The 12619-nt window shown below is 41.4% G+C and overlaps 1 protein-coding gene across 1 annotated transcript in view; it reads left to right on the top strand.

Annotated features, from left to right (window-relative positions):
• abca4a (ATP-binding cassette, sub-family A (ABC1), member 4a) overlaps window positions 1-12143 on the top strand; it is a 40182-nt gene extending 28039 nt beyond the window's left edge. The window contains exons 22-49 of the mRNA XM_074693404.1: window positions 50-187; window positions 960-1138; window positions 1348-1444; window positions 1620-1825; window positions 2173-2227; window positions 3192-3367; window positions 4101-4225; window positions 4816-4914; window positions 5004-5193; window positions 5431-5525; window positions 5670-5702; window positions 5968-6073; window positions 6159-6233; window positions 6321-6490; window positions 6835-7012; window positions 7206-7321; window positions 7766-7913; window positions 8000-8123; window positions 8792-8921; window positions 9083-9203; window positions 9305-9367; window positions 9453-9559; window positions 9634-9775; window positions 10260-10394; window positions 10482-10585; window positions 10659-10751; window positions 10867-11116; window positions 12024-12143. Coding sequence (XP_074549505.1) covers window positions 50-187; window positions 960-1138; window positions 1348-1444; window positions 1620-1825; window positions 2173-2227; window positions 3192-3367; window positions 4101-4225; window positions 4816-4914; window positions 5004-5193; window positions 5431-5525; window positions 5670-5702; window positions 5968-6073; window positions 6159-6233; window positions 6321-6490; window positions 6835-7012; window positions 7206-7321; window positions 7766-7913; window positions 8000-8123; window positions 8792-8921; window positions 9083-9203; window positions 9305-9367; window positions 9453-9559; window positions 9634-9775; window positions 10260-10394; window positions 10482-10585; window positions 10659-10751; window positions 10867-11116; window positions 12024-12143 — 3575 coding nt within the window. The remainder of the gene's footprint in view (window positions 1-49; window positions 188-959; window positions 1139-1347; window positions 1445-1619; window positions 1826-2172; window positions 2228-3191; window positions 3368-4100; window positions 4226-4815; window positions 4915-5003; window positions 5194-5430; window positions 5526-5669; window positions 5703-5967; window positions 6074-6158; window positions 6234-6320; window positions 6491-6834; window positions 7013-7205; window positions 7322-7765; window positions 7914-7999; window positions 8124-8791; window positions 8922-9082; window positions 9204-9304; window positions 9368-9452; window positions 9560-9633; window positions 9776-10259; window positions 10395-10481; window positions 10586-10658; window positions 10752-10866; window positions 11117-12023) is intronic.
• The last annotated feature ends 476 nt before the right edge of the window (window positions 12144-12619 follow it).

The raw sequence follows: 12619 nt of genomic DNA, 5'->3' as shown, positions 1-12619 counted from the left end.
TTACACTCTGATCAGTGCATCAACTGTACTTTCTGATGTGTTATTGTAGGAGGAATGCAGAGGAAGCTATCAGTCGCATTGGCTTTTGTTGGAGGGGCTAAAGTGGTGATTCTAGACGAGCCAACCTCAGGTGTGGACCCGTACTCCAGACGCTCCATTTGGGACCTGCTGCTCAAGTACCGTGCAGGTATGCTGACCTCTAGTGGCTAGAAGGGAGAAAGAAGCCTCCACTGCATGAAGAGTTTTTACATTGAGCTGACAGAAAACAGTTTCTGTAAAATAAAAAAAACTCTCCGTTTGGTGTTTGACATGACCAAGATGATTTTTTTTTCATCAAGTCGATTAAACAAGTCAATCCCTGCATTATATTCCTCAAGAGCTTCTAAAACACTGACTTATGCAGTTACATATATGTCACTTTCTCTGCATCACTCAAATAAAAGTATTTACTTACACTCTTAGGTTAATTACAAGTGTGTGCTTTACAGAAAAACTTATAAGAGAGATCTGCATTACAAATCCAGTTTTCTTTCTTGTAGTACTTCATGCATAATTTGAACCTGAAGGAGATCTGTGAATATAAGCAGATTGACTTTCATGCCTTTTTAACTGGACATGCGGAGGTTTGATGATAAATGAACTTAACAGGTTTGAAAGACCAGCACGACAATAATTCAAACTAGATCCTGAAAAATTGAGTCATAGATGTGTGACCTGGCATCAGGTCCTACAGTTCATCCAGCAACCCTGATAAACCCAAAATACTAAGAAAAACAAAGTGATCCTGTAGAAGATACATTTATTAAATTGTGTTTAGGATGGCTGTACTAAACTTTCCATGTTAAAAACATAAGGAAGGATTTTTTTATCTATTTATTTTTACCCATTTGTCTGTCCCAGCACATTTCAGAGCAGTTATGTTTCTCTATTAAGCCGATCTTACCTCCCCTCTCCTGCAGGACGCACAGTGATCATGTCCACTCACCACATGGACGAGGCAGATCTGCTGAGCGACCGGGTGGCCATCATCTCTCAGGGCCGTCTCTACTGCTGCGGCTCACCCATCTTCCTCAAAAACTGCTTCGGAGCTGGTTTCTACCTCACTCTTGTACGTCGGATGAAACACGAGGCTCGAAAGGTGGGTAAACATGGAGTTCTTCAAACGTCTATTGGGACACGCTGTCATGATTTAACTTGTTTAGCTAGCACAATGTAGTGAAAGAGGAGACATATATACATACAGAACAACCTCACATCTCTGGGTCTTTGTAAGATGCTGGGTGGAAATGCATGCATGTTACAAAAAGGGGAGTCAGTCATGTTTTCTGTTCGTGTTTCATCCTGCAGGTCAGCTGTGACTGTACAAAGGATTGTTCCTGTAAATGTTCGAGGTGTTCAAAGTTTAAAGCCGATCAGGAGAAGAAGACTGACCGACAGCTGGATGGTGAGGCAAACATTAGGTAGAGTGTGGCCAATCCACAGATCAGTTACGAATGATTTTCATTTGTTTAATTTTTTATCAGATGACCAAACGGAGCTACATCTCTCTAAAGTTACAACTGATACACAAACAGAAACTATTAATGTATGATGGATCCCCCTGTGCCTTTTATGTCCAGGTAATATTGAGACCATCACAGCTCTGATCCATCACCACGTGCCGCAGGCTCGTCTCATCGAGGCTATCGGTCAGGAGTTGACCTACCTGCTGCCCAACAGAAACTTCCAGCCTAGAGCGTATGCCAGCCTGTTCAGGGAGCTGGAGGAAACTCTGCTGGACATTGGCCTCAGCAGCTTCGGTGTGTCTGACACATCCCTGGAAGAGGTGAGTAGGAAGGAAGCACACAGAGGTCATAAATAGTGATTATTTTTACAAATTCACACAGAAACCATGCAGTTGGAATAATACGATCATGCATCAAACAGATCTGAATGAGACAGTTTCTTATTTATGTAAGTATAAACAATATTTTCATTCCCAGCTCTGATCAGCAGTTTAATAACAGGTACCAAAGAAAGTAATGAGAGTTTTATTGAAGCAATCTGTCACACCACCGCTGCCTGACGTTCACCTTCACAGTCATTAGGCTGTGTTTCATGAGGCTTTCTAATCAGGAGCATCTGTTCATCTCTGTTCCCCTCAATGAAATAACATCAAATATTTCCTCACAGATCTTCCTAAAGGTCACCGCTGATGGAAATGCAACCAACAGGAAATGTATACAAGGTAAACAAAAGACACAGATTTGTTTTTGACTCTTTTTCTCATCCTGTAAATGAGCTGAGTGGTTTTATTGCTGTTGTTCTCTCCTTTGTATTTTCACAATTTATATCCGACTTTTTGACCCTTTTGGACAATAAATCATTGCAGCAGATATCTGAACTTTACTCTGTTGATTCAACGCAGTGTTGGTTAATTTGGACAGGCACAGGTGGCCTTGAGCTTGGGTTATTACTGCTTCCATGGGAAAAACCTGAAAGTAATCCCTCAGATTTAGAAATGAAACCACTCTTTATTTAACACACAAAAAAATCTAAATAGTTTTACACACTGAGAAAGAACTTTTACCTCTATTTGGTAAATATTATTATGACAGACGCAGCCACAGAGGTGGGAATTGAGATCTTCTAGATAAAAACTGGTTCCAACTCAAGGTTCAAGTTTCTTGACAATGCCTTCCACTATGTTCCACTCACCTCACAAAAAAATAACATCATGCATCTCTAGAGGCAGGTGTAACAAACCACAAGCAAGGAGTTGAGGGAGTAATCATTACTGACAGGAGACTAAAACAGTGTCTTTATTTTACTGACAGGAACACGGTTAAATGTCAAGAGTGCTTGACTCCAGACTTGCTCTACTCCACTGGTGTTTTGGTTCCTGACCCTCTTATCCAGTGACTTTCAGGTCTTTACCTTACAGTCTTCGTGGATAGATACTCTGAATCCTCAGGGTGTCCTGAAAACACAGAGTAAATTAAATGTCTGTGCATTTCTCTGGTGAGATTTCACATGGGTTTTCACTATCACTGCAGTCACGATCAGTAACTAGGTCCCTGAGGCAGGTCGAGGTCTTCTGCTTTTGGATGGCTGTTCATAGAAAGGGTTTGGCTCGCTGCAAGGCCTCTTTAAAGAAGAAAAGAACAGAAAGTGTTTAAACATTAAGTTTTGACCTGAGCTCTTCTCCACAGAGACAGACGGGGCTTTGCAAACCAATGGCCAGGCTCAATGTGACGTTCCAGGGGGTACTGATGGAAGGGGGTCATACCAGGTCAGAGGTCTTCATCTGACCATCAAACAGTTCCTGGCTCTGCTAATAAAGAGGATGCATCATGCAACTCGCTCCTTTAAAGACTTCTTTGCTCAGGTAACATCACTTTCTTTAACATACAGTATTCTCTGGTCCAAGTTTCTCTGTACTGTATATTGTGCCCAACCTTTAAAGCAGTTGAGATGATACTCCATGAAATACTGTTCAACAAACAGTTCTCTACAAACAGCAGCAGCTCAAAAACACTTATTTTCTCAAACAAAATAATGTTAACTTTCACAAAACAAAACACTTCAAAAGATTAAAAAACACGAAAATGAACATGAAAGACAACATGAAAAAGAACATGAAACAACGCTAAAATCAGTTCAAAAACAGAAGATTGTCCTAACAGAGGAGAGACGGCTTTAAGAAAGCAAAGCATTTATTCATTCAACGCAATATTTCAATAAACAACACATTTTATAACACAATGATATTTAAAAAAACTGATGGCTCCCAAACAGACACTTAAGAAATTGTAGCATCCAGAACAAAATGATGTTGGAGAAACCACATTTCATAATACACAACACTTCGCACTACTCATAACATCTCACAAAATACCACAACACGACACAAGATAAGTTTAAGTTTGAAAAAGAAAAAAAAAGCTTTCAGGAAAAACATCATTTACCTTAAACATTTGTAAAAGACATTTCAGTAAATATAAAGATGTTCCACAAAAGAAACCCACAAAATTTCACACATTACGTAAGTCAAAAAAAATGGCAACATGACACGTTAGTCACATAAAACTTATCTCACAGTCCTCTCTTTGTCTTTGTAGATCGTGCTTCCAGCCAGTTTTGTTTTCCTGGCCCTCACTTTCACTCTGATCGTCCCACCTTTTGGGGAGTATCCCAGTCTGACTCTCAGTCCATGGATGTATGGAAGACAGTACACCTTCTTCAGGTGAGCAAGTCAAATACAGGATCACCTGGGGCCACATGATGGCAGCCATCAGGAGCTACAGAGGGGTCTTAGTATTCTGGTTGCTGGGCTCTAGAGCCGCTGCAGTTCTTTTTCAGGGAGACACAAAGAAGAGGATTGCAACAGCCGGTTTAACAAATGATAAAAACGTGAGTTTAGGTCTTTTAATTGGTTTGAGAGAGGAACTGTCACTCTAGTTGCGTGTTAAGGTCATTTATTGCCTCTTTTTTCATTTCTTGGAAAGATGACACCTCACTTCTTTCCCCACTGACGTGTATTAAAATACAGGGCATGATTTCTTCTTAAAGCTCCAGTTTCAGCGACTTAAGCTTAATTTATTGCGATGATCTACAGGACGTACTTTGTGCGTCCTTTTCCTTTTTGAATAAGAGCTTGGTTTGTCAGAACAAGAATAGAAAACCTAAGCAGGAGACTGTAACAATATCAAAACAAAAGAACCAGAAATAATATTTTTGAGGGGAAGTCTTCTACTAAGTGTTGCATTAATTGGATTACTTATACATTTTCTGATATTGGCACAAAAACACATTTTAATTTTGTGTCCGTTGTAGTAATGAACGTCCTCTGGATGCTCAGATGAGATACTTTGGCAAGGTGTTGTTGGACAAACCCGGCTTTGGGACACGCTGCATGGCAGAGGAACCTCTGGAGTGAGTCACCTCTAACAAAGTCAAATGATCTGTTTAGACCTTGTATGTTCAGACTGTTGGGCTAAACCTGGATTATTTGTTTCTGACAGAGATTTCCCCTGTAACAACATCACCACAGAGTGGGAGATGGGGCTGATTAACCCTGTCCTGATCGAAATGCTCACTGGTGTGGAGTGGAATTCTCTGAAACCGTCTCCAGACTGTCAGTGCAGCACACCAAAGAAACTCACCATGCTCCCTGTGTGTCCTGAGGGGGCTGGGGGCCTGCCACCTCCACAGGTAGCACACTAACACTGAAGAATACTGATCTGTCTAAGATTTCCCTCTAAAATGATATAACCTCCATCTTGATATGATGAGCAGTAAAACTTTTCACATCCGTAGTTTTATAGACACTTTTAATAATATCATCTTGGTACAGAGAAAAGTAGAGTTGGGTGTCGTCAGCATATCGGTGAAGCTTTACTAATCAGTGTCTGATCTTTAATGAAAATGTTGTATTATTTTGTGCATCAGAGGATTCAGTCTACAGGAGATGTTCTCATGGACCTCACAGGCAGGAACATCTCAGACTACCTGGTTAAGACTTACCCCAGCCTCATCAGAACCAGGTACAAGATTTTATGCACTGATGTTGAACTGTTAAGAAGTGAACATAGCGAAAAATATGTATTCTGACACAAATTTTTACCTGAAGGCACATCATAGAAAAGGGGACAGTTTTTGTGTTTAAGGTGATATTTGTGTCTTTTCAGCTTGAAGAGCAAATATTGGGTGAATGAACAAAGGTAATTTCAAGTTTTTTCAATCTTAGTTCAGTACGGTAAAGAGTGTATATAGAAATGTGCCTTTTGGTGGTAGAGTTACTGTTTTAAGTGTCAGTTTGTCAATGTGGCTATCACCATTTAGCATAATTTTAAGCAAGTGGGATCGTACTTGCACCAGATGGTTACTATGCAGTGTTTCCCTCCCATTATATTAGAGAGGCTGGTTGTTTCTTTCAGCGGTATCAGGAGTGTCAGCAGATGTGATTTTTTTCTCTGTGGTGTTCAGGTATGGAGGTATCTCAGTGGGAGGACAGCTTCCTCTCTTAAACGTGGAACCAAAAACCATCCAGGATGTGGCAGCACAGCTGGGTGGACTGCTCAACCTTACTGGGGTATTCTTTATAATCCAGATTATGTGCTTATGTGCTGTGGGGTATTGGCCTTTTTGATTATGAATTATTCCATTTTCCATCCCAGGGGCAACACTCCAGAAAAACTCTGGAGGACATCGGGATGTTTCTGAGATACATGGAGACTGGAAACAACGTCAAGGTCAGTCAGAACAGCCCAACCCCCAGAAGATACATGCTTTTCACAGCTTGATAAATACTTCAACACATCATTCTATGTCTTCCTCAGGTTTGGTACAACAATAAAGGCTGGCATGCCATGGTTTCCTTCATGAACGTCGCCAACAATGCAATCCTCCGTGCTAACCTGCCCAAAGAGGCTAACCTTAACGAATACGGAATCACAGCCATCAACCATCCTCTGAACCTCACCAAAGAGCAGCTGTCTGAGATCACTGTGTAAGCAAAGGTTCAGCTTTGGTTGAATATATTTTACAATTTCTTTTTCGCTCTTCTAGGTTTCTGATTGATGACAGAGGACATCTAAAGCAGGAGGACCAGGTTATTATTCCCTGAAGTGATGTCAGAGTCTTGCAGTATTAAGGAAATGATGGTGCTTATTTTGCAGCTGGCTCTTGAAAGGACAAATGTTGCCTCACCGGAAACAGAGCAAAGTTTTCCATTTTTACTAAGGGATCTATCATCAGACATGAGTTGATGTGTTCCAACATAACTCCTTCATACCGACACTTTATCTTGATATTTCTGCTGCTAATCTTCCTCTTCTCTTCTCTTCTTTGCAGCCTCACCACCTCAGTGGATGCCGTGGTTGCCATCTGCGTCATATTTGCCATGTCCTTCGTCCCAGCCAGCTTCGTCCTCTATCTAATCCAGGAGAGGGTGACCCAGGCCAAACACCTGCAGTTTGTCAGTGGTGTCAGTCCATTGATTTACTGGATCAGCAATTTTTTCTGGGACATGGTACAGCAACCCTAACACCTTCTTAAATGAGAATTCTTACCTATCGGCTAACTTCAGCAGTACCACAGTGCTCTGAGCTGTGACGTTCTTAAAAGAACCAGGTCAAAACACTGAATGTCAGAGTTGATCTAATCTCTGCTCATGAAAGCTGCTCTATACACTTTAACGTCTGCTGTGACGCTTCTGTTTCCAGCTGAATTACACCCTGAGTGCAGCCATGGTGGTGGAAATCTTCATCTTCTTTGATAAGAAGTGCTACACATCACGACACAACCTCCAACCTCTTATCTCCCTGCTCATGCTTTATGGGTATGTTTTCTATCCAAATGTATTTGTTCCTTATTTTTTAAACTGTTCATTAAGCTAACATCAGGTTGTTTTTGTGTTAGAGAGAAATAAATACACTTGGATTTATTTACCAATAGGCTGGTACTAATCTACGGGCTTGTAAAGATATCTGTGTTTCTTACTCCACATGAGTGAGTTTGTGTCAGTGTCCATTATGCTTAAGTGTTTTCCCAAACATGACATTATGAAAATGTATTTTTAGTAGATGTATTTCATCATCCAGCTTAAATAGAAGCATCTAGCCTCACCAGAGCGTGTAGAATAATCAGGCATTTATTTATCACAGTATTTGACCTTTTTGTTTCCACTTCAATGTTTTTCTCTCATCATAATTTTTTTTATTGCTCCCATATCAAAATATTTAGACTCTTGTCAGGCATTTGATTGTTTCTCTGTCTCCCTCAGCTGGTCTGTGACTCCCATGATGTACCCCATGTCCTTCATATTCAGCGTCCCCAGCACAGCGTACGTCTCTCTGTCATGTATCAACCTCTTCATCGGCATCAACACCAGCGCCATGACCTTCATCTTGGACCTGTTTGAGAGCACGACTGTAAGAGCAGCTTGATTCTCTGAACGTTACCGCTCTCTGTAACTTTTTGATCATCCTTATTTGTGTAAATTGATTTCCTCTTACAGACTCTATACAAACTCAACCAGCTGTTGAAGACTGTGCTGCTGGTCCTCCCCCACTACTGCCTGGGCCGCGGTCTCATCGACATGGCTATGAACCAGGCCATGACTGATGTCTATGCTCGCTTTGGTAATTACCAGGCATGAACTAATGAGACTTATTCCTCACTGTCAGGCCATGGTTAACTTCTAACAGAATACACTGCAAGCCACCAACAAAATATTCTGAAGTGTTTGGTCATTAGCTTCATCAGGATTTTCATTTTCCACTTCACTGAATGACTCATGTTTAGGTTTTTCTCTGAAGGACGGATCACACACTCAGAGAACAACAAATCTGTGTTAAACCTGTAAAGCCTGATCTGTCAAAAAATAGCTAGAAATTTTGATTTTGTTGGAACTGAGATATTTATTAACACTTTGAACAAAATCCACAAAGAAAACATTACTGTATCATTTTGTTTAGGGTATATTTGTTGTATCCCATTTAAAAAATTGGCGATTTGATAACTTTTCAAGTGAAGTTTATTTGTAAAATGCATTATTTCAATGCAGAAAATACTCATTTTTAATTAAAATTAGTAACAATTTAGATGTTGTTCTTACTGCAACTTCTTAAAAGTTAGTAATGATTTAAAAAAAGTGGGTAGAATACTTTTTTTTAACAGGTTTTTAAGTAAGCTGTTTATTACGTTTATGAGATGGAGGTCTCTGAAACTCATATCATATATGATACCTTTAGCAATATAGGGTTGAGCATGGTAGCTTGATTGACAGGTATGACCTGTTTCCTCTCAGGTGAGAACTACAGTCCAGACCCCTATGATTGGAACTTCATTGGGAAGAACCTCTATTGCATGACTCTGGAGGGGTTTGTCTATTTCACCCTGAACCTCCTCCTTCAGTACCGATTCTTTCTGGATCACTGGTGAGGAAAAAAACAGCTGGATTGACCAGAGAAAGTATTGAATACTTTCCTTTAGCTGGAAGAAAAAATAAATGGTTTCTGTATCAATTTCTGCCCCTTTAACAGCATGTAAGATATGTAAGTACAGGAGTTGTGTCTGAGAGTTTTATCTCCTTCTGCAGGATCTCAGAGTGCTCGCAGCCTTTGATCTTAAATGAAGATTTAGATGTGGCTCAGGAGAGAGAGCGGATCTATGAGAGGGAGAACTCAGATGACATTTTACGCATACGTGACCTGACTAAGGTGAGACACTGCTCTTGTTGAACTATGATCAGTGATTGAGGATTGACTTTCCAGAAATGAGCTCACGTTTGTCAAACTCTCCTCTCATCTGGACTTTCTAGACGTACCCGGGGACCATCATTCCTGCCGTGGACCGCATCTGTGTGGGAGTCTCAGCAGGAGAGGTTTGTGTCGTTTTCCAGGTTAACAGAAGGGACTTTCTGCTTGCTTTCTTGTTCCCATCATTTATCAGATCCTGATTCTCTACAGTGCTTCGGCTTGCTGGGAGTAAACGGAGCAGGAAAAACCACAACATTTAAAATGCTGACTGGAGATATAGACGTCACCTCAGGGGAGGCCTCGGTGGCTGGTCACAGGTTGGTGAAAATAGAAAAGTACAGACATTTGAGCTTTGCAATCGGTGTTTTTGTGATATATTTTCCTGTCTCAGCATTTTGACCAGCATCCTGGACGTCCATCAGAACATGGGTTACTGTCCACAGTTTGATGCCATCGATGAGCTGCTGACGGGAAGAGAACATCTGCAACTCTACGCACGCCTACGAGGAGTCCCTGAGTACGAGATCAGCAGGGTGAGATTTGACTTTTAATCATTTCAACCTGCTGAAAGTTGCTCTTTAAAATAATTATGATAATTAAAATGTGTGGAGCATATGTCCTGAGATTATCCAGAGGGTACAGGGTTGTTTTAGTTATTCACTGTATGTTGTGTATCTCTTGATGGAAGGAAAATGTCAAACTGATAATTAATGAAAAGGCAAAGTTTTTATATGTGAGCAGAAAAAAAGAGGCAAAGCTTGTGTCTGTCTTTTGTCAGAAACAGAACTTGCCTCATTCAGCTCCCTTTCTTCTCAGAGCTTTGATGTGACACACCGTGAAACAGAAATAAGTCAAATGTTCCAGCTTTGAACATTGTTGCTGTTATCTCTCCCCTCTCTGATAACTTCTTAGCTTTGCCTTTGATATTAAGAATTGTATGATTCGTATTAAGTTTGCAGCTTTTTCCGTGCTTGAGTTTTTCTGAGTAGTTACATGTCTCGTCCTCCTCATGCTCAGGTTGCAGAGTGGGCCATCCAGAAGCTGGGTCTGTCCGAGTACGCTGCTCAGAGCGCTGGGACGTACAGTGGAGGAAACAAGAGGAAACTGTCCACAGCCATCGCCATGATTGGCTGTCCTGCTCTGGTGCTGCTGGTGAGAAACACAGAGAGGATCAGCGTCATGTTTGGTGTCACTCTGTGGATGTTAACGCGCCTGTTCTTCTTCATCACTATGCTTCAGGATGAACCCACCACAGGTATGGACCCTCTGTCCAGACGCTTCCTGTGGAACTCCATCATGAGCGTCATTCAGGATCGACGAGCCGTAGTCCTCACCTCACACAGGTCACCTCTCTGCTCTTTCTGCACGTGCTTTTGTCCTTGTGAGACATGTTTTAACTTCATCGTCTGTTTGCAGCATGGAGGAATGTGAGGCGCTGTGCACACGCTTAGCTATCATGGTTAACGGGTCCTTTAAGTGTTTGGGAACTATCCAGCATCTCAAATACAAGTCAGTCATGTTTGTTCTTTATCTTGGATTAAATTTAAGAATCAAATCTTCACATTTATACAACTATGAAACAAAAAAAGCTTTTTTGCATCCTTCATTTTTAAACCTGAATCAGGTTTGGTGACGGCTATGTAGTGACCATGAAGATCAGGTCAGCAAGACCTGGTTTCCCTCCTGACCTGAACCCTGCTGAAGCATTCATGGAGAGCACGTTCCCTGGTTGCATCCAGAGAGAGAAACACTACAACACGCTGCAGTACAAGATCTCCTCCTCTTCGCTGGCTAAAATCTTCCAGATGGTCCTGGCAAACAAAGAGAAGCTGAAGATAGAGGATTACTCTGTGTCACAGACCACTTTGGACCAGGTCAGTGATGTCAGGGATCAAGTTTCCTCACTTTGCTTTTCTGTAATGAGACCAAACTGCTCCACTGACTGTTTCAACCCCAATCTTAAAGTGCGCGTTACTTTCACACAAAAACACCGCTCAATAAGGCTCTAGTTCTCATCGTGTCGTACAACGGCGCTACCTCCACTGCAGAGCCACAGCTGGCTACGAGGCGCTTGCCGCATCAGTCCACGTGCACGGCGTGCCAGATATAAACAAACGCTGGTAGTCTGCCAGGACGAAAGAGACACGATGAGAACTAGAGCCTTATTTAGCAGGGTTTTTGTGTGAAAGTAACACGCTGAAAATTCTCTAAATAAAGCGTGAATGCAGACCGATATCAGATTTTTTGGTGGGAGTCCGTTTATTTGTGTTTTTGGTCAAGTAAAATATGGCCCCGACTGAGTGCAGAGGAAACCGGCACAGGAGCAGGGAGGGGGTGTTTGGTACAAGCGCTCTGGGCTTCTGCTGCACAAAAACACTGCTGTAGGGGTAATTTCTGCCCTAAACCTTGTGATAGGACCCAACTTGTTCCATCCCAGAGTATCACTTTAAAGCGGAACCCTTTCCCTCCAGAGTCTGGTTTATCTGTTGTTATCTCAGAATCAGAGTCTGGTTTTATTGCCAAGTACATTTGCACATACAAGAAGTATGACTTGGCGTATTGGTGCTAACAATTAAAAAGGAAATAACATGAGACTAACAACTGCTTTAATAATACAGAATTAGAATTAACAGAATTATCTTTTCATTTATATACACAGGACCCTGATCAGTTATCACAAAGAAGTCAATACAAAGCACTGACGATCAAACAACCAACCTTAACAGAGAGGTTTGATCAGAAGAGGCCAGCAGGTTAATGTCAATCTTTTTGTCTCTACAGGTTTTTGTGAATTTTGCTAAACAACAGTCGAGAGAGGATGACGCCATTGTGCTGCATCCGAAAGCTGCAGGAGCTCAGAGAATTGTTGAACACATTCCCCTTAAATCTGTGGACAAGTGAACACACTGAGGAGCATTTCAAAGAAACACTGCATGTGGTTTCTGCAGTGTTCAGAACCCACTGCCTGAGGATGAGTGTGTCGATCAGGACTGATTAATGCTCTTTGGTATTAAAAACAGAGGATGCTCTCCAAAAAGGACTTTGTGCAGGGGTTTTTTGGTGCTTTTCCTTGACATACGCTCCATGATGGAGGCAGCCACTTTGCTGGGCATTGTACTGTTATCTGACATATGGCCACGGTGCACATGCTCTACCCTTCTTTTTAAATCAACTGTTACTTAATGAAGCATTAATGTGCCTGTTATTTTCTGTTTTCTTCTCACCTCATAGGCCTTACAGAAGTGTTAAACTGAGTTAGGACGTAACTGACGACATGTTTTAATGATGGTGAGAGGAAAGCTCTGTGTGTATTTTGCTTCAGATGCCAAGCAAAAAACTTCATGTGGCCTTTTTAGAGATTTACAGAGAAGCAGTTT

Source organism: Halichoeres trimaculatus, unplaced genomic scaffold (genome assembly GCF_033239565.1).
Source record: "Halichoeres trimaculatus isolate MK-OKI-2021-1 unplaced genomic scaffold, fHalTri1.1 fHalTri1_scaffold_18, whole genome shotgun sequence".
Lineage (NCBI taxonomy): Eukaryota > Metazoa > Chordata > Actinopteri > Labriformes > Labridae > Halichoeres > Halichoeres trimaculatus.
This window is presented reverse-complemented; position numbering and strand designations above follow the sequence as displayed.